This window comes from Perca flavescens, chromosome 15, assembly GCF_004354835.1.
Source record: "Perca flavescens isolate YP-PL-M2 chromosome 15, PFLA_1.0, whole genome shotgun sequence".
Taxonomy (NCBI): domain Eukaryota; kingdom Metazoa; phylum Chordata; class Actinopteri; order Perciformes; family Percidae; genus Perca; species Perca flavescens.
The window spans coordinates 33,163,417-33,185,139 of record NC_041345.1 but is presented as its reverse complement, the minus strand read 5'-3'; the positions used below and the strand labels follow the sequence as shown (position 1 = coordinate 33,185,139).

General features: G+C 43.3%; 1 protein-coding gene across 1 annotated transcript in view; it reads left to right on the top strand.

Annotated features, from left to right (window-relative positions):
- Nucleotides 1-21,181, top strand: part of si:dkey-225f5.4 (uncharacterized) — a 21,217-nt gene extending 36 nt beyond the window's left edge. Inside the window, exons 1-9 of the mRNA XM_028599971.1 lie at nucleotides 1-46; nucleotides 4,074-4,167; nucleotides 4,367-4,490; nucleotides 15,107-15,264; nucleotides 15,499-15,641; nucleotides 17,156-17,333; nucleotides 17,461-17,600; nucleotides 19,444-19,606; nucleotides 21,039-21,181. The exon at nucleotides 1-46 is cut by the window's left edge and continues 36 nt beyond it. Of these exons, the coding sequence (XP_028455772.1) occupies nucleotides 30-46; nucleotides 4,074-4,167; nucleotides 4,367-4,490; nucleotides 15,107-15,264; nucleotides 15,499-15,641; nucleotides 17,156-17,333; nucleotides 17,461-17,600; nucleotides 19,444-19,606; nucleotides 21,039-21,104 (1,083 nt within the window). The 5' untranslated portion in view covers nucleotides 1-29 and the 3' untranslated portion in view covers nucleotides 21,105-21,181. The remainder of the gene's footprint in view (nucleotides 47-4,073; nucleotides 4,168-4,366; nucleotides 4,491-15,106; nucleotides 15,265-15,498; nucleotides 15,642-17,155; nucleotides 17,334-17,460; nucleotides 17,601-19,443; nucleotides 19,607-21,038) is intronic.
- The last annotated feature ends 542 nt before the right edge of the window (nucleotides 21,182-21,723 follow it).

The following is a 21,723-nucleotide window of genomic DNA, read 5'->3' as shown; positions in this document are numbered from 1 at the left end:
AGTGGTGCCGCGGATATTTGAAAACAGAAATGGCAGACGTCCAAGCGTAAGTCTTTGACATTTAACGCTTTTATATTCACATTTAACGTTTGTCTGCGACTCGGTCAGAGTGTTTAGATGTTGTTTAACGTTCAGACGGTGTTTTCATGTTGCTAACGGTTGAGAATGTGTAACTCTGACGGCTGAAAATATGAGAGTTAACGGCGACGTTAGTAAGCTAACAGTGACGTTATTAAGCTAACGTAGCTAACGGCTGTTGTTAATGATCTGCTGTTAGTTTTCAGTCAGAGTAAATTAACAGTGGGGGGGATGTATTCAGAGTACTTAGCTACTGCAGTAACTAACAACTAGCTACATATGGAGATGCAGGAAGGGGATGGAAGTAACTAAAGCTGTAAAGTAACTAAAGCTGTCAGACTACTTTAACTCACGTTACTGGAGTAAGAAGGACTGTATTAACCTGGGATATGTAGTGGAGTAGCAGGGAGGAGAACATGGCGATTAAAAATAGACAGAGCCAGCTATACCAACATAAGAAGGTGCAGTATGTTGGTAGGGAGCCCCCAGATGTGTGGAGTAAATTTGGAAGCACTAGGCTCACTAACGGTGACGCTATTGGATGTTATTCATGCGCGGAGTTTGCGGCGGGGGGGTGCAGAGGGAGCACTGCCCCCCCCTGGGAGCTGAAACGGGTAATTTCATTGTTTTAAAAATGAGTGGAATAATTACTTCTGACATAACCAGATATTTTATAAATACTTTAAAAACACAAAACAACTAAATGGTGATAGGTAATACATGTGATTTCATATACTGCTTTAGTAAAAATATTTTTGCAGGGCTCTGCCTCTCACCTGAGACCATTGTCGACGCATATGCAGGATGCAAAAAAAACGATAATTACTGTTGCACTAGTCTGGACATCTTACCGTGCCAACCTTGCAATAAAGGTGACCTAAATGCCATGTAAATACATTTGCTGTCCGCTTACTAATTGATTGCGCGTTTTGTGTAGATTTGGACTTTTATACGTTTTATTCCTCTTTGTTTAAACGGCAAAGTTCAAATCGTTCACCTGTTTGGAGCTGACTGGTGAATGTGACGCTTGTATAGGCCTTGCTGGATACACCGGGACTCTGTTTGTGAATCTACTGATCGCTGTGGATTACGGTGCTTGTTTTCATGTAATTGGATTACGGCAAAATACTGATCTTTTTTCTTAACGTGTCTTAACGTTTTATGGTGTGATTGCGCTTGGTTTCTGCGTTTGGAGAGGCATCTCAACAGACTGGAGGTCCAACACGTATTGGTCACTGTTACATGTTAGTTGAATTTAAGTGTCGGGGCATTCTGCCACCGTCTGTCTATTGTGCTCCAACACAGCCGTGCCCACGGGCGTCAGTTTGGTTTGCAATGTGCTGGGGACAGAGACGCATTCGGAAGTACATTTCCAGAAGTGCTGGGTACAATGACGCATACGTTTTTCTTTCGCGCAGCGTTATCTGACATTTAGCGTTTCTGCTTCACATTTTCAGCAGGGCAGCGGAGCAGCTGTTGGTTGACTCCCCACGGTTCTCATGGGCTTTATAAGTCCTACATGAAAAAGCTTAACGTGGTTTAATATACCTAAACAACGATCAATCATCACCACATTTCTGGTTAGATTTTTTGACAGTTTTCAGTGGTTATGAGGACCAATATGAGAGCAATTTGGTAATCATTGATCATTGTTTAGGTACAAGCTTTTCCGCGCCATAGCCTGACAGGCTAAAGTGTTTGTTACAAGATATGGCCATGACAAATTTGGTGATCGTTGTTTAGGTAGCCTACATTAAACCACGTTAAGTTTTTTCACGTTAAGCAGAAGTCCCGACAGGCAGCGTTGTGAACAGAGAAGCGTGCAGCAGCCAGCGCAGCAGAAGAGCGGCTGTGTGTGTGCCGGCCGGGGGATAGAGATTGTTGTGGATTTTTTGCATCTGTCGCTCAAGAATTATGTGTTATGGACTTTTTTTAACTAAATTGAGCTCGAGGTTTTAAATTAGGGCTGGGCGATAAAACGATAACGATGTATCGCGATAGACACGTAATCAATATCAATAGAAAATGCGGCCGATAAAATGTTCGATAACTTGTTTTTCTTCATCAGAAGAAACCAGAGATTGTGAAGCAAGTTTGGTTGCATGAACAAAGGCACTCGCTCTCTGGTAACCTAGCAACGTAGGGAGTGACACTCTAACAGCCAATCATGTAACAGTATCAAGTTTGGTTGCGCCACATCGCTGTCTCGTGTTCTTCAATAACAGAACCGGCGGCGTGGAGTGATAAGTGGAAAGTGAGTGCCGCAGCGAGCGAGGAAATTGTTGATAAAACAAAAGTCAGTATGGCGGTTTTTGGGGATTTTATGAGTCTGACCGTAGACAGACCAATGTCGTCAGACTGTCGTCCCCACCAACACTGGTACTACCACAAACTTGTTTTACCACCTTAGCCGCGCTCACACTTTGGAGCACAGCCGTATTCGCCAGCAACGTCCAACAACATCTGCATATGCTACACGGCACAAGCAGCAGACCGCCATGGAGAGGTACTCTGCATCAGCACCTTACTAAACGCTACAAAGAAATAACGGAGGCAGACATGTCTGTTCAGAAGCCAGGTTACCAATCTAGCACTAAACCTGCAGAAAATAGTTTCTCAGGTTTCTTATATTTAACATTTTGCACTATTTTATTACACTTTATGAAGCATTTCTTACTTATTCTTTAATTTTGCACCTTAATGTTAAGAGATAATTGTTAAGTGTTCATTGTGATTTTAGACCTATGTTTACATTTTAATTATTTGAGTGTTTTCCATTGTTGTGTTGACATTCCTGCTTTATAACTGAGGGGATTATAATCAGAGGAAGGTTAAGTTTAAAATAAACATGTTTAAATTTAATATATTTTTCTCCTGGTCCTTATTTTAAATAGGTCATAAAAAATATCAATAATTATCGATATCGACCGATATGAAACACTTATATCGCGATACAGTTTTTAGCTATATCGCCCAGCCCTATTTTAAATTGTTAAAATATAATTTCAAATCTGCTTAAAAAAATAAACATGTTTAGCATGTTTTTTGTCCATATGTGCTCGTGCAGTGTTCCCTAGGTCTCAGCTGCTACAATGAGTTTTTTTTCTTGTTGCCCCCCCTGGCTCGAATGTCAAACTCCGCCTATGATGTTATCCCATATAAAAATTTATATAAAATAGGCTGGAGTAAATTGGGAAGCTATAGGCTCACTAACTGTGAAACTACTGGATGTTATCCACAATACAAAATTATATAAAATAGGCTGAGCCTACTTTTCCAACATAAGAAGGTTTAGTATATTTTTTGGGAGGCCCCAGATGTGTGGAGTAAATTTGGAAGCACAAGGCTCACTAACGGTGAAGCTATTGGATGTTATCCCATATAAAAATTCATAAAAAATATGCTGAGCCAGATTTTCACAACTTAGTGGGTGTAGTATGTTCAGAGGGAGGCCATAGATGTGTGGAGTGATTTTGGAAGAGCTAGGCTCAATGACCGTGAAGCTGTTGAATTTTTCTCTTTGTATCCACTTTCGGTTTTGCTCTTTGTAGACGGTCCCTAGATCCTCGGCTGAAAGCTGAACGCTCACAGGGATGCATTGGATTTATCCACATATGTAGACGGTACTTTCGGATAAAAACCGGGTTGTAGCTTGTTGTCTATCTTCCTACGGTTAGATAGAGCTGCCTATTGTGTAAGTAACACGTTTTGCTTATGATTTATTGAACCGCAAACACGCGAATCTGCCAATTTCTGTCCAACTTTACCGAAGTTAAATAAACTGTGTTGTTAACATGAAGGTGTATATGTATGTATATATGTATATGTATGTGTGTATATATATATATATATATATATATATATATATATATATATATATATATATATATATATATATATATATATATATATATATATATATATATATATATATATATATATATATATATATATATATATATATATATATATATATATATATATCTCTATCTCAGTGTTGTGCAGCTGTGTGATCCCTCTCTCCTGGATCTCTGTGGAGACTCTGAGTCTGACTGTTCTGAAGCAGCCAGGATGGTTCTCCACCTGACGGTCAGTCGGCCTCTCTTTACATTCATGGTTTACTTTAGGAGGTCTAGCAGGAACACAAGGTATAATTACTCTGGTACGTGTGTGTGTGTGTGTGTGTGTGTGTGTGTGTGTGTGTGTGTGTGTGTGTGTGTGTGCGCGCGCGCGCGTGTGCGCGTGCGCGTGTGTGTGCGTGCGTGTGTGTGTGTGTGTGTGTGTGTAGGACAGCCGTCGTGTCCAGAAGATTCTGGGTCGTCAGCTGTTTGTTCTGGACTCCATGATGTCTCTACTGGAGGGTCTGGAGTCTGCCCAGCAACTGATGACACAACCCTGCCCCCCCCAACCTGGTATGCACACACACACAGGCCCACTCAATATCAAAATCTTTTGACCTGCTACTAACAATGAAATTTCATATCACAATTTATAAAATGATGAGGGTTATCAGGTGATCAAGTTATCAGGGTTTTTTGACCAAAAAAAGGTGCAAGAACCCTGACTCAGCAGTTGTCTGTGTTGTGTCTTGGATTTATTATTATTTATACATCAGGGCTCCAGACTAAGTTTTTGCCTTGGTTGCACTGGTGCGCCTAATTGTTTTTATTTAGGTGCACCAGCATAAAATTTAGGTGCACCCAAATTTTTCCTCGCGTCGCCGTTAGCGCTGAATGGCGATACACGATATAGAGCTCTGTATTTTTTAACAAAGTGGGCTAAATGTTCAGTTTTAAAGTGATGGTTCGGAGTAATTTCACCCTAGGGTCCTTTGCACCATGACCTCGAGCCAAACACCCCCCCAGAAGCTTTTTTCAGGTGGGTCTAACATTGGGAGAGTTAGCGTAGCAGCGTTATTAGCTGAATAGCTTAGCGCAGGGGCTAATGGACCCACGTTTGTATCTCGTAAATGATCCCACTAATAATGCCCGAAATGATACCAAACTTCTACACTAGTACAAATAGGTTATGTACTCATAAAACGATGGATTGGAAAGTTTGTAAGTACACCAGAAGTTTATAAACACTTGCCTGCTGGCTTCTGCTCTCTGCTTTTGCTGCTGCTACCTGCAGTTAGACGAGGGCTTAGGGCCGTCTACACATTACTACACCCGAAAAGAGATACAACGAAAATATTTATTAATTTAATGATTAAATAAGGTAATGTCTCCAAACTTACCTCAGTTATTACTTGTCTCCTGCTAGTTATACTACAGCACTTAGTTAAAAAAAAAAGTTAAATTAAAAAATATTTTTGTTGCATCTCTTTTCGGTGTTGTAATTTGTAGACGGTCCCTAAGCACTCATCTTACTATATATATATATATATATATATACCTGCAAACTTGTTGCTTTTCGGCGAAAATCGCCGTTTTGAATGGGAAAATGTCATCCACGTAAATCGTGTAGATCCGAAGAGTTTTTTTTTTGGGGGGGGGGGGCGAGACCCGGTGCTAATACGAACGACCGTAATCAATCAATCAATCAATCAACATTTATTTATATAGCACTTTACAGTCACCAACAGGTATCCAAAGTGCTTCACATCAGAAACCAAGACTAAAACACACATCATATAACATATATACGAAAAAGAATGACATATAGAAACAATAAAATCAGAAAAGGTTACATAGAAAATAGGAGAGGGAAATTGTCACACCACTACTATGTATTAAAAGCCTTTCTAAACAGATAAGTTTTAAGTCTAGACCTAAAAAGTGCTACATCTGTAGTCGTCCGAATTTCAGGGGTTAACTTGTTCCAGAGTCTCGGGGCAGCAACTGCAAAAGCCCGATCACCCCACCGTTTATACTTTGACCTTGGGACTTCTAAAACCAGCTGATTTGAGGACCGCAAGGACCGGTTGTGCTCACGCAGTGTTAAGATATCGGACAAATACACCGGGGCCAGGCCGTTTCAGGCCTTAAAAACAAACAATAAAATCTTGAAATTGATTCTAAAACGCACAGGGAGCCAATGTAGGTTATAGAGAACAGGAGTGATGTGTGCGCGTCTAGACGTATTTGTTAAAAAGCGAGCAGCAGCATTCTGTACAAGTTGGAGTCGTGAGATGGTGGTCTGATTCAGACCAACATAAAGAGCATTACAGTAATCCAACCTTGAACTAATAAAGGCATGAATCGCCTTTTCTAGATCATGCCTGTTAAGGAAGGGCTTAACTTTAGCCAGGAGACGAAGCTGGAAAAAACTCATTCTAACAACATTGCTGATTTGCTTATCAAATTTCATGTTGCAATCAAAAGTAACCCCCAAATTTTTGACAGCAGGCTTAAGGTATGAAGTAGTGGTGCACGATATATCGGCCGCCGATATAATATCGGCAGATATGGTAATTTTTTTACACATCGGTATCGTTCCGATGTCAAAATAGGGCCGATGAATAGGGCCAATGTGAATCATTCCTGTGTATTTGACGTGTGTAGGCTTAGATGTGAGCGTGTGAGAATTTAGATTTAAATCTGACCTGTGGAGGGCAGTAATACGCTTAACAGCGTCTATACTGCTGAAATCAGAAGAAGAAGAAGAAAAAGTGTGGGCGGGGATGTTGGTTTTTGCAGACGGAATCTGCGGCGAAGTTGGACACTGGAAACTTTAGTAGACCACCAGCTCTCGGTGGGCGGGGGAGAGATGAATGTTCGGAAAATAAGAGGTTGCTGTTCGGTTGCTGCGGCCCGCCGTACAGGTTAGTTTGACCAGCGGGCAGCAGCGGCGGCCGAAGTGGATAGCAGCGGCGGCCGGAGTGGGCAGCAGCCGCGATCATGGGGGGACATTCTCAGCGGTGAAACGCAAACGGGCGCTGGACCTAGCTAGGTGGAAAGCTAACATGCATACTAGCATTAGCGCTTGGTTGACTGTATACACCTGTTTTGTATGTCGTTTTTATATATTTTAAATGTGTAACCATTACAGCCACGGTGAAATGTTGTTTTGTGTATATGGTTGAAATGACAATAAAACACATTTGGGTTGAGTTGAATGCTGCCTCACTGTCGGTCTGTAGGTGGATGTGGCTTGGGAGTAGAGTCTAAGCAGCAAAGCAAGTGCATTCTGGGATTTGGTGTCTTTCATTCATATGAGCAAAAAACACATTTTCTGGCTTATCTCGGCCTAGAAGGCACCAATTTCTATAATTTCAAGGGTTAGGCCTAACCTTTAAGTACTTGGCAGTTACTGTACTTCCAGTTCAGACTGCAAAAGCCAGTGTCTGTTCAGTCCAGTTTGTTCTGGCTCCATTTTCACATTTTACCTCTTTCAATACTTTTGGCTTTGGCCATTTAAGGCCTACTACTGTACTTTAAAGTTGTACAATGTTCACAGAATACAGTGACTTGGTCTCAAGTGAGTTAGATGTTTATTGTGAATACTTAGGGTTGGCTTATTCATAGTGTGAATTCAGGACACACTTGTATCCTTTTAAAAATGTATTTTTATATAAATATTTATTTTTTCTTCTGAAAATCTGATGTGTCACATGTCATATTTTGCACACAGGTAAAGGTGCCCAATATCCTTGATTTCTGAAAATAAATCACAAAAGTAAAAAAAAATGCCTTTTGGAAAATAGTTCCTTATTTGATTATCATAAAAAATGTGTTCTATACAGAGATATCGACATCGGTAAATATCGGTATCGGCCATAACAGCAATATTAATATCGGTTATCGGTATCGGCCACAATTTTCACATCGGTGCATCACTAGTATGAAGCCAGGGCTCCCAAACTCAAAGCTGGACCGTCTGGCATATCTGAAGTACCGAAGATGATACACTCAGTTTTAGCTTCATTCAAATGAAGAAAGTTTTGTGAAAGCCACAACTTAATATCATTAATACAGCTAAGCAGGGAGTCTAGTGCAACACTGTCATTTGGTTTCATAGGCAAATACATTTTTAATCATCTGCATAACAATGAAAAGACAGGTTGTGTTTTCTTATAATAGCCCCTAAAGGCAACATATATAAGGAAAACAGGATGGGGCCAAGAATAGAACCCTGGGGTACCCCACAGGAGAGAGGAGCAGTTGACGAGGATAAGTCACCAATCATGACAGAGAAGCTTCTATTTGCCAAATAGGATCTAAACCATGTAAGTACAGAGCCTCGGTTGCCTACACCATGCTCAAGGCGAGAGAGGAGGACTGCATGATCCACTGTATCAAATGCCGCCGTGAGGTCCAAAAGCACCAAAACAGCAGGATTCCCGGCATCTACAGATAAGGCGATATCATTGTTCACTTTAAGTAGTGCAGACTCAGTGCTATGACGTGATCTGAAACCAGATTGAAATTTTTCAAAAACAAAGTTCTGTTGCAAAAAGGCTTGTAACTGTATAAAAACAACTTTTTCCAAAACCTTTGACAGAAAAGACAGATGAGAGACTGGTCTGAAATTCGACAACACTGTAGGGTCAAGATTAGGCTTCTTAAGTAGGGGCCTGACCACAGCATGTTTAAAGGCAGCTGGGACAGAACCTAAAGTAAGACTGGAATTAAAAAAAGTAAAAACACTTAACCCAATGGTGCTGTTAAAAACCTCCTTCACTATCCTGGCAGGAACAATGTCTAAAGGACAGTTGGTCGGTTTCATGTGTTGCACTACCTCGGTTAGCAATGTCAGAGAAACTGGCTTAAATTCCCCAAACACAGCAGAGTGCACAGGAGCAGGCCTAGATACATTCAAGTTAGCACTGGTGTTTTGCCTGACAGATGCAACTTTGTCAGTAAAATAACAGAGAAATTTCTCACATGTACTGTTTGAAACATCTGTTGGAGCAGAGGTGCATGGATTTACAACAGAGTTTATCACATTAAATAACATTCTGGGTTCATGGCAACTGTTAGCTATGACGGATGAGAGATGCTGCATCTTCGCCACCTTCACAGCCTTCTGGTATGCTGCTAGACTGTCCCTTAATGAACCCAGAGATACATGCAAATTGTCCTTCTTCCACCTACGTTCAGCTTTTCTGCAGTGTTGCCTAAGGGCCCTTGTGGTGTCATTTAGCCAAGGGTCCGCCTTAGGTTTAATAGTTTTAGTCCGAGCAGGGGCAATAGAGTCTAAGATTTCAGTGCATGTGGAGTGAAACACAGAGAGAATGTTATCTGGGGTAGAAGGAGATACCAGACCATTCTCTGCATAAAACTGTAAGCCCACAAAAGCAGAAGCAAACTCTCCAGCTGAAGATGAGGTGATGCAGCGTCGCCTAGAAGCTGAGGATATAGGCCTACTAGCAGGTGGTGGAACACTAATCTCAAACCTGATGGGGAAATTATCTGAAATACCAGTTTCTGTTATTTCACTGAGTGAAACAGAAAGCCCATATGAGATGATGAGATCCAGGGTGTGGCCAAGATGATGTGTCGGCCCTTCCACACATTGATTAAGACCAAATGAGTTTAAAAGAGTTTTAAAATCATGAGCAAGTGGGTTTGAGGGACAACACACATGGATATTGAAGTCCCCGCAAACCAGGAGCTTGTCGTATTTAGGAACATCAGCTAAAAACTCAGAAAACTCACATATAAAATCCTTGTTGAGTTTTGGTGGGCGATAAATAACTGCACACAACGCAGGAGAGTCCAGATCAGCCACAAACAGCTGAAGTTCGAAACTGTTATAACAGGATGCAGGTAATAATCTGCATCTGTACACCTCTTTGAAGAGAGTGGCCAGCCCGCGCAACGCTCACGGGGAGTAGAGGAAAGAACAGCTGGGGGGGAGGAGCTCCGAGAAGGCGCTGTCATTACCTGGTTTCAACCAGGTTTCCGTCAACAACAGAAAGTCCAAAGTATTGGTCTTAAAAATATACAGTGGGGGAAATAAGTATTTGACCCCTTGCTGATTTTGCAGGTTTGCCCATATACAAAGAATGCAAAAATCTACAATTGTAATCATATGTACATTCTAACAGGGAAAGACAGAATCCCAAAGAAAATTCCAGAAAATCACATCATATGAATTTATTAAAATTGATAACCGTCTGATGAGGAAAAACAAGTACTTGACCCCCTGGACAAACAGAAAGTATTCTGGCTCCTACAAGCCAGTTAGTCTTTCTTTAAGACACCGGCCCAATCCGAACCAATTATCTACATCAAATACACCTGCCTCACCTCGTCACCTGTATAAAAGACACCTGTCAACACCCAAACAACCAGCATCCAACATCACCACCATGGGCAAGACCAAAGAGCTTTCTACGGACATCAGGGACAAGATTGTTGATCTGCACAAGGCTGGGAGGGGCTACAAGAGAATCGGAAAGCAACTTGGAGAGAAAACTCTGCAACTGTCGGTGCAGTTATCAGGAAATGGAAGAAGCACCACACCACCGCCAACCTCCCTCGGTCTGGGCCTCCACACAAGATCTTGCCTCGTGGGGTGTCCCTGATCATGCGAACGGTGAGGAATCATCCCAAAACCACAAGGGGGGAACTGATGAATCAACTGAAGGCAGCTGGGACCACAGTTACAAAAGAAACGGTTGGTAACACACTACGCCTTCATGGATTGAAATCCTGCAGCGCACGCAAGGTCCCCCTGCTCAAGAAGAAACATGTACAGGCCCGCATGAAGTTCGGCCATTCCCCACTTGGACGACTCAGAAGAGGCCTGGAAGAAGGTGATGTGGTCAGATGAGACCAAAATAGAACTTTTGGCCTCAACTCAACTCGTCGTGTTTGGAGGGCAAAGAACACCGAGTACAACCCAAAGAACACCATCCCCACCGTCAAGCATGGTGGTGGCAACATCATGCTTTGGGGGTGCTTTTCAGCCAAGGGGACGGGACAACTCCATCGTATTGAGGGGAGGATGGACGGGGCCATGTATCGTGGAATTCTGGACCGACATCTCCTTCCCTCAGTGAGAGAGCTGAAGATGGGTCGAGGATGGGTGTTTCAGCACGACAACGACCCTAAGCACACCGCCAAAGCAACAAAAGAGTGGCTGAAGAAGAAGCACATCAAGGTTCTGGAGTGGCCTAGCCAGTCTCCAGACCTGAACCGATTGAAAATCTTTGGAGGGAGCTTAAAATTCGAGTTGCCAGGCGACAACCTCGGAACCTGAATGATTTGGAGGCTGTCTGCAGGGAGGAGTGGGCCAACATCCCTGCCGAAATGTGCACAAACCTTGTCACCAACTATAAAAACCGTTTGACATCTGTGCTGGCCAATAATGGCTTTTCTACAAAATATTAACATGCTGTTTGTCCAGGGGGTCAAATACTTGTTTTTCCTCATCAGATGGTTATCAATTTTAATAAATTCATATGATGTGATTTTCTGGAATTTTCTTTGGGATTCTGTCTTTCACTGTTAGAATGTACATATGATTAAAATTGTAGATTTTTGCATTCTTTGTAAGTGGGCAAACCTGCAAAATCAGCAAGGGGTCAAATGCTTATTTCCCCCACTGTAAAAGTCTAATATTGATCAGCGCCATGCAAATTGAGCGTCTTTCAGTCTGTTGGGAAGCACGGATGATCGGGCGGAGATTCCCATGCTCGCAGCCTCGCTTTGAGCGCTTCCTGTTGCAGCAGCAGGGAGACGGGCACTCGGAGTTGGGTATAGTCGACCGGAGCCACCGGTCCAGATCGCTGGTGGAGGATGATGCCAGGTATGCTTTGAGCCTGACACGGACTCCGCCTCTCTTACCGCGTCTCCTGCGGCGATTGTTGCGGAGCGGCAGGCAGGGCTGACGCCGTAGATAGGCCGGTATGGACACCAGGAAAGGCGGCGGCGTAGATTGACCATCAGAGCCGTAGATCGGCACTTTCTCCGCAGAATAACATATACTTAAAAGAGTCAGGCGGTCACACACCAGCAGAGGTGACACATTTTGAATGACAAACAGTAGAAAGAGGCAAATATACAATAAATCCAACAGAGGTAAGCGGCGAGACACACACAGCGGCGCCATCTTCAACCTCTCAAGCCTAGAGCATCTGTAGGCAACGGAACGTTATCTACCGGACCGAATAGCAACGCGGATTTCGGTGCCTTATTTAGGTGCCACTTAAATGCCTGCGCTTCTCTCTGATGCTCCGAAAACGGACGTTAGAGGGAAGTGAAACATCGCCGCACAGGACGCTAGTTAACACTACACCTGACAGCAGATAACGTTAGCCTACCGTTAGCTAATTAACACTACAGTTGGCAGTAGGTAACGTTAGCCTAGCGTTAGCTAGCAGCTGTAGTAAACACGATTAAAATGCTGACAGCTAAATGGTGTAAAAGTTTGTCTGTATTTCACTGGAGAGGATTACAACAATAGTCTGTAGCTGCCGACGTCTGAAAAACAACACAGATGTTGCTGAAATTCGCCTTGCCAGCCTTGTGCTGCATTCAAAGTGGTTGTTTTTGTAGTTTAACAGGAATTTACTGGTGAAATAAGTTATTGTTATTACATTTTTTATAAATCATTTAAATGTTGACCCTGTGGCCTTAGCAATAAACAAGCCGACTGTCGTTTTGGGCTCCTTTTTAAAAAAAAATTTAAATCAACTATCATATATAAAGTTCGTTCATCGTTTTTTCTTCTCGGGGTGGTGGGTGATGTGTCACTTTTTTCAGCCCTTCTGAGTTTGCAGATATTTATATAACTATGATATTCTGGCCATGGGTCACATCTCTCGCCCAGGTCCAGCAGGCTCCGTCTCACACGCTATTACTCAACCAACTGAAGTTAGTTGCGTTTAATAACTTCTAATGTGTTTTTCGCTGTGGAGAGTTACCAGCGGAACCACTTGTACCAATACAGGTTTCCCTCTCATACTTAACAATATACAGCTGTGTTAATAGCAATTACAACTGTAGACAAATGTCAGCAGTTTGGGCCGGCGACGCTACGTCTCTCCATGTTGCAGGGGAGCCGTGTGTGAGTGAATGGGGGGGGGGGGGCTGCGCAGAGGAGAGATCCAAACACAGGCATGGCTTTACAGAAGGAATGGGTCATGTAACGCAACATTAAACCATATCCATAGAAACGACATTGCTTCGTTCGTGGAGAGGCAGCGGATGCGAGGACGTTGGGACCTAGGAAAAATCTTATTCGCACCCTTACAAATTTTGGTCGAATTTGCGATAGTGAGACATACTGTAGTGAAGTAGAAATGTAAAGAACATCAAAGAGATACACTCATGTTAAGTCCAAGTATCTTGAATTATTACTTAAAAATGTTATTGTATTTAGTTACATTCCACCACTACACATGAGATTCACTGTCAAGAATCCAGAGGATAGTAACAGATGATTAGAGAGAGAGAAACAGACAGAAGGTGCGGTCAAAAGAAAGATGGAGAGACTATTTACTTGAAGAACTACCTCCCTGTTAACCCTCGTGTTGTCTTCCCCCAACCCAACCATGCTCTTGTTGTCCTCTCGGGTCAAAATAGAAAATATTCTGACGTTTTTGTCTCTTTTCTTGACACTTTTTTCCAATGTTTTTGTCCCTTTTAACTGTCTACACTCCACGGACACCAACTTATTACCACTACTGTTACACTTATTTTTCGTAATTCATGGTCAATAAACCTCGTTGGATTTGTGGTGGTCAATCAAAGTTGAGTGCATACCTGGTGTGCATACTACATCATAGGGCTGTGGGTAAACGATAATTTATTAAGCGATTCATCGGGCGATTATTTTATCGATTAGTCGACTAATCTAACGACTAATTGGACAATTAATATAACGATTATTTTTCTGTTGCTCGATTAATAAAAACCATAATGTATCTCAAATACCAAAACATTCTTAATAATATACTTTATTAAACAACAGTTTTGCACAGCAAAAAATCTTCTGCTTTACACAAAATAAAATAAATAAAATTATTTTACTGTTATACAAAATGAAAGGCCAGCCTGTTTACGCTTTTACAGTACAAACATAACTCTCTTATTCAAAAGTTGTAGTGCAAAAAACCACTGTGCAGTGCACAGTGTAGACATTTCTGAGAGTGTTTTTCCATAATATAAAATTCATGTTTTCAGTTTTACAGTCCCAACAAAAGCTACTGCAATCTGTTTGCTACCATTAGCTAGATCTAGCAGCTGTGCACTTTGGTGGTGCTAGGCTAACCAACGCATCTTAGCTCTCTGTGCAGTTTGTTCGAGCTACGTTAGTAGCTGACGTTCACGTTAGCTAACGTCAGCTACTATAGATAGCTGTGTTCTGCAGTCGTAAGCTAGCTACCATTCAAGCCAACATTAGATGATAACTAACGTTAGCTAAACACAACTGTCTGGGCACCAGTAGCTAGCTAACGTTAACATTAGCTACTAACCTAGCACGAACAAACTGCACGGAGAGCTAAGATGCATTGGTTAGCCTAGCACCACCACACAGAGCTCAAGCTACACAACACACTACACAAACATGAAATTAATTTAGCCAACGTTATTACTTAGTTGTTATTATCTCCTTCACGAGTGACACTGGGGTGCCTCCGTTTCAGATGCTCCCACATTGCTGTTGTGCTGGTGTAGTATGCCAACTCCATTTGGCAAAGAGCGCAAAATACCTTTACGTTTGGAATAAATTTGAAGTATTCCCATACCTTCGATGACTTAGGGCGAGCTGGTTTTTAGGACTTTTTCTTTTATTCAGGCTTTTTGCAGGGCATTCTGCAATGTTTTGGTCTCCCACGTGTGTGTGGCGAGCTGTGGCGAAGCGCCGACGCAAAAAAGTCGACGTAATTTAGACGTTGATGCGTCAACGTCATCGACGCATTGCTACAGGCCTACTACATCACATTTCACACACTTGATTTCCCCCCAAAACTCTTGTCTAAATGTGGAATGAAAAATGAGAACGTAACACCACTTGCGTTTTCTTTTGAGATTGTTTCCGTCTAAACATAGCCTTAGTTCTCTAGATGATCTTGTTGTGTTGATGCTTCTACTGTGTTCTTGTTTCTGTTATTTGTCCTTTTCATATTCAGATGGCAGGGCTCGGAGGCGCTGGAAGGCTCTGAAGGCGGAGAACAGGTTGGTGGTGGAGGAAACGGAGACTCTGCTCACATCTCTGCAGGACAGAAGTCAACAGATCCAGGACAGAAGACACACACTCACACAGCTGGTTCAACAGCTGGACAGCAAGGTACACACACACAGAGACACACACTCACACAGCTGGTTCAACAGCTGGACAGCAAGGTACACACACAGAGAGACACACACTCACAAAGCTGGTTCAGCAGCTGGACAGCAAGGTACACACACACACACACACACACAAACTAACAACAAAACAAAAAACACTACCAACCACTCTGAAAACGACCTCAGTCTAAACTCAAATTGAATCTAGAAGTAATAACACTCTCATCTTCAGAAGCAGCAGAGTAAACAGCTGGAGGAGTCTCTGCAGAAGGCCCAGAATGCATTGCAGTCCTGCGATCATCAGCTGACCCAGCTGAAGGCAGAGTCAGAGGTGGTGCTCGGCCAGCTGATGGTCTGGCAGCGAATCAGAGACGAGTGAGTGTCACCAAGTCACACCAGGGCCACGTTCAGTCTCAACACAGTGAGCAGCCTGTTGCTATGGTTTCCCTCTTGAACGCCATGTTTCCTCTGAACGGTGTGCAACGGGCCTTGAGATCTGTTTCCTCTGGTTTATTGGCTGTGTCCCAGCTGACAGCCAATCAGCAGAGACGTGTCTTTAACTCGTAGTGATGAAGAGACCGAGCGCACACAGCAGGTTGTGCCCCCCCCGTTTCAGTTTAAACACACGTGTTGTTACGTGTTGTTGGGGTGGAACATGGCCCTACATAGCTGCATATACACGTACAGTGTTTCCTCTATGTTGATTTTGTAGCGACGGCCCACCATGGCAAAATTTCTGCTGCCACGGTATCAGAAATAGGGCAGACGCACAATGTAGTCGCGGTTGCCTTTTAAATGATCCTGCCGACAGTGGCGGGGTGGCAATCGGGAGAGTTGTGACTTTTCCCGGTGGGCCGGTAGTGTTTGGAGGCCATGACGACCGGTCTGATAATAGTAATACATCGCAAGTTCTTTCACCACCATCCGGCGGCCTGGCGTGCAGCCGCTGCCAGCTGGTCCAACGGTGCAGCCTCTTCTCAACCCTTACGGCGGGCTGCAGCAGCCTCTTATTTCAATACAAACACTCATCTGGCTGATCAGAAAGCACTAACAGTCACAACCATGTCTAGGATTTTCAGAAATATCGGGGGGTCAGTGAGCGGCCCCTCCCCAAATGGCATAGCCCTGTTCGGCTTATGATGTAAAGCCATCGAGCGCCTCTTCTTTTTCTTCGTCACGCTTGGTTCGTCTATCGGTAACGTTAACAGTTTGTGTGAGTCTAATGATGGAAAGCCAAAAAAGAAAAAGGGAAAGGTGCTGCTGAGATGCCTGCCGACTTAATGCACCCCCCATTGGCTGCCGCTCACATTGCAATTTAACAACAAGTAGAACTATTGAGAGGTGATTGGGCCGTCCAGTTTAACTCCACATACTGTTGTGTTGATGGAGTTTATTATCAAAACGTTCACTTACTTCTGAGTTGGCAATTAAACCAACAGCTCCACCAAAACCGTCACGGCGGTGGTTCCGTGCTGGTTGGCCAACATTCAACTTGTCAGTTCTGTCATCTCATCGTCCTGATATCAAACATCTGGAAACATTATTGGTCGGACAGACCTGCCCCCCACTGTTAAAAAACTCCTAAAGGAAACCCTGCACATAGACACAGCACACCTCCTGTGATATTAAATTCAACACGTTTCTAACAGTAAAATATTGTTAAACACATTTTCATCTGTGAAATGTTTTCCATGTTGCTTAGTTTGGCATTTCACCCAAAGTCTTCTTCTCTGAGTCTTTATGGTCAAAACGGTCAGATGTCAGTCCCAGGATGACAGCCGGTGGCACAGACGCATCTCACCAGCCAATGGCAACTTCTACGTATAAATCTATGTCACTTCTCCCCCCCCCTTCTGATTGGTCATTAACTCCTGTTCTCCACCTGTCAGGCTGCAGGCGTACGTCTCCGCCGCACAGGACATCATGCAGATCACCCTGCTGTCCTTCAACCAATCAGAGCTGTGTGTGGAGCTCAGGCCACGCCCTTGCTCGCACCTGTCGTCCAATGAGCTGGAGCCACTGAGGCTGTCCGTCACCTGGAGCCATGACGACCGCTTCACATTGCAGGTAAGATCCTCCATAACATGAAAAAACCCTTCTAAAGTGACAGTGTGTTTGTGCTGATTGGTTAACCCTTCTCTGTGTGTGTGTGTGTGTGTGTGTGTGTGTGTGTGTGTGTGTGTGTGTGTGTGTGGTGATGGAGGGCCCGGCCGGTCTGGTGGAGGACGGCGTGTCTGGCCGGCGCTCTGCGCTGAGTGCCGCCCTGCTGGAGGTGATGCAGTGTTACGTTGGCCAATCAGAGCTGCTGTCTGAGATCCAGAGACTCAGATCCAGGTAAACCTCCATTTACTGTTTTAAGATCTCAAACTGTCAGTCAGTGATGATGAGCGAGACCTCTGACGGCTCTGATCAGACTGAAATCTGTCAGATCAATAATCAATAATCTGACACTGCTGAGACTGACGTCACAACCTCTGAACCAGCTGTACATAGTTTAGTTTCTCAGTTTCTGATGTCGTGGACAGTCCCCCTTAATGAACTATACAGTAAAAGGAGCAACTTTAGCCTCAACGGCTCATTTCCAGCTGTAGTCCCCGGGCAGCTGACAATAGGCATCCTAAAATACAATGGTTAACATATTAAAATGAATTACATTACATCTATAATAACAGCAGGCCTATGCAAAAAGAGTTAAACATACAATGTGGCATACAAACAAGCACATATAATGGCCATGGCATAAAATCAGTCCATGCAGTTAATACTAGGGTGCACCGAAAATTTTCGTCCGAAAATGGCCCAAAAGGGCATTTTCGGTTTTCGGCCGAAATACTTTTATCACCGAAACAATACGGCCGAAAATGTTGTGATGTTGCAAACAGAAACTGTGACCTGCACGTGTGTCAGTACCTGATCCGTAAGGAAAGAGGTTGAGACGGACCACGGAGTGAAAACAATGAGAAGTACGCTCTTAGAGTCAGCACACGTTTCAGGGAGATCTATTCAGATCCTCTGCGCTTCATCGCGACTGTACTTGATCCGCGTTATAAAGATCATTACTTGGATGCGGAAATAAAGCAGCGTGCACGAGAAATGATCCAGGCCGCCATGGAGACGGAGAACCCGCATGGAGACGGAGCGCGCACGGAGCAGCGCCCAGCGCAGCGCCCAGCGCAGGAGGAGATCAGAGCGCAGAAAGACAGACTCGTCTCTCTGCACCAGATGAGGGGCATGACCCTCGTTGTCTGATATGTTCAGTGAAATCCTCCAAGAAAGTGCCTCAAATAATAATAATAATAGGTAAGCTATTCTGTTCTTAGGCTACTGTATACTGTATGTGACTATCAGATTGTAGCCATATTTCTGCTAGATATTTGTTTAATTAAACTTTAATATTAATTTATACAATTTGCAATGCCTTGATTTTAGTAAAGTTAGTACACAGTCATAGCCATAAATGCAATGGTACTAATAATTGGCTTAATTTCTTTCTGTGTTTCGGTTTTCGGTCTTGGCTTCCTCTTTTTTTGGTTTTCGGTTTCGGCCAAGAATTTTCATTTCGGTGCATCACTAGTTAATACAATACGAAGGAGACAAGAGAAAGGGGAAGAATCTCAAGAGGCCACATTGAAAACACATACAAGACATAACATGGAGGCAGGCAGCAGAGATGGAGCCACAGCAACAATGACTACGTCACATCAAACACACATCTGACAGATTAATGGGTGCAGCCATAGTTCTCAGACTGCCATGTTTCAAGGTGTGTTGTAAAGGTGGAATATGTATGTATGTCTTTGATTGTAGTGGGCAGTAAATTTCCAGTTTTGTAATGCCATAACAGAAAATGATAATTGGCCAAATGTAATTTTCCTGAATGGAAATAGAAGGTCACCTGACTGCTGAGGTGATCTGACTGCTGTTGTTACGTCGGCTTATGAAAGCGTGTGTGTGTATGTGTGTGTGTGTGTGTGTGTGTGTGTGTGTGTGTGTGTGTGTGTGTGTGTGTGTGTGTGTGTGTGTGTGTGTGTGTGTGTGTGTGTGTGTGTGTGTGTGTGTGTGTGTGTGTGTGTGTGTGTGTGTGTGTGTGTGTGTGTGTGTGTGTGTGTGTGTGTGTGTGTGTGTGTGTGTGTGTGTGTGTGTGTGTGTGTGTGTGTGTGCGTGTGTGTGTGTCCAGTTTTGCCATCGACTGGCGTCCGTCTCAGCGTGTTCTCGTCTACCTGAAGTCAGCGTTGTTGGTGTGTGAGCTGGAGGTGGACGAGGGATACCCGAGCAGAGGAGCATCCCGCCTGCTCTCTGTACGGAGGGACGGACAACCTCTGGACACATCTGGACTCAAGGTAACACCCCCACACTCATCTGGTACTGCAGTACAAGTACTAAGGAATCCTAACCAAAATATCCTTAAAGTACCAGCAGTAGAAGTTGTCATTATTAGGGTTGAGAAGTGTTTCTGTAACAAACTGAGGTAATCAACACAGAATCTGACCACGAAGACTTGTGCAGAATGTAAACAAAGTCAAAGTAAACTCCCAATGTTAACCCATACACCCCCCCGAGCACTAAAATCTGCTGAAAACCAGCACATTGTGCATTGCCACTCCCGGACCAGATCCCGCCGGAGTGTCCAATCCCACCGTAGTTCATCATCACGTCTCCTTAAATCCTCTAATATTTCCTCATTTGTGTCATCAACACATCCATGATTCATGGAAATGTTGTGTAAAACACAAGCCACAAAGAATGCTGGGACTTTTTGAGGACTGTAATGTAAAGTGCCTCCTGACCGATCCACCTGAAATGCATTTTCAGTAATATTTTTCTTTGTAATTATGTATGGTTTGCAAAAATGTGAACTGCCATGTCCCTGTAGATGAGAGAAGCAAAGTATATACGCGTTGTGCACACGCTACATTATGGCCAAGCATGCGCCCCAAAAATAGCATCTGAATAACACTACTGACTGTAGACCAGCACCACTGACTGCAGCTTCTCAGCTTGACCTCTCGTAACATTTGGCTGGTCCAGGTAGCTCTGTCATCCACAAGGCTACTTTTACTTTTATACTTGAAGTACATTTCCAAGTCTGTACTTTGTTACTTTTACTTGAGTAAAGAAGTTAAATCAGTACTTCTACTTTTAGCAGAGTATTTTTTAACACAAGTATCTGTACTTCTACTTGAATATGGGAAGTACTTTTGCCATCTCTGCAGAAAACTGAGAGAACATAACGTTTTAACAGGGCTCAACCATTTGGGGAAGATGTCTGATTGGGATGTTTCTGCAAAATCTTGCGATTTAAGTTCATTTGTGATTTATTGATTTTAAAGTTCAATATTCACCGTGTAACAGATAAAACATGTCATGGAGGAGTGTTATGATTTTTATTTGCTCACAAATGCTGTGCCGTATTAAACTAATGTCTGTCTGTCTGTCTGTCTCTCTCTCTGTCTGTCTGTCTCTCTGTCTCTCTGTCTGTCTGTCTGTCTGTCTCTCTGTCTGTCTGTCTGTCTGTCTGTCTCTCTGTCTGTCTGTCTGTCTGTCTCTCTGTCTGTCTGTCTCTCTGTCTGTCTGTCTGTCTGTCTGTCTGTCTGTCTGTCTGTCTGTCTGTCTGTCTCTCTCTCTCTCTCTCTCTGTCTGTCTGTCTGTCTGTCTGTCTGTCTCTCTGTCTGTTTGTCTGTCTGTCTGTCTGTCTGTCTGTCTGTCTGTCTGTCTGTCTGTCTCTCTGTCTGTCTGTCTGTCTGTCTGTCTCTCTGTCTGTCTGTCTCTCAGCCTTATAAATCTGTCCTCAGTCTGACAGACTGGTTGGTGTTTCTCTCCAGCAGTCCTCTGATCTGACCACTCTTCCCCTCTCCTCCCTCTCTTTCCGCTCCCTCTCCTCCCTCTCCCTCTCTTCTCTTCTCTCCCTCCTCTCCCTCTCCTCACTCTCTTCCTCTCCCTCTCCTTCTTCTCCTCTCTCTCCTCCCTCTCCTTTCCTCCTATCCTTCCTCTCCTCTCTCTCCTCTCCTCCCTTTCCTCCCTCTCCGTCCTCTCACTCTCCTCCCTCTCCTCTCTCCTCTCCTCCCTCTCCCTCCCCTCCCTCTCCTCTCCAGAGTTGTTGTATTAAATGTGTTTATCACATGAACTCTTGTTTCTCCTGAATATTTGTGTCAAAATGTAAATAAACTCTTAGCACCAACATAAAGCTGTGAAATGTGACTTCTTACATATTCATATCAAATCTGTGATATTTTAATAACAACATTAACAAACACTTAAAATAATATATAAAATGTTGTGATGTGAGCAAGAATGAACTCTAATTAAAGCATTAATAATAATGAGTAATAAACATGTTTACTAAAGTTTTATTAAATAAGTGTTTATCATGTTTTATAAAGTGTAAACATTATTTCAGATGACAGGAAGCAGAAACTCAGTCATCAACAGAACAAATACGTTTGAAATCATTTTCATT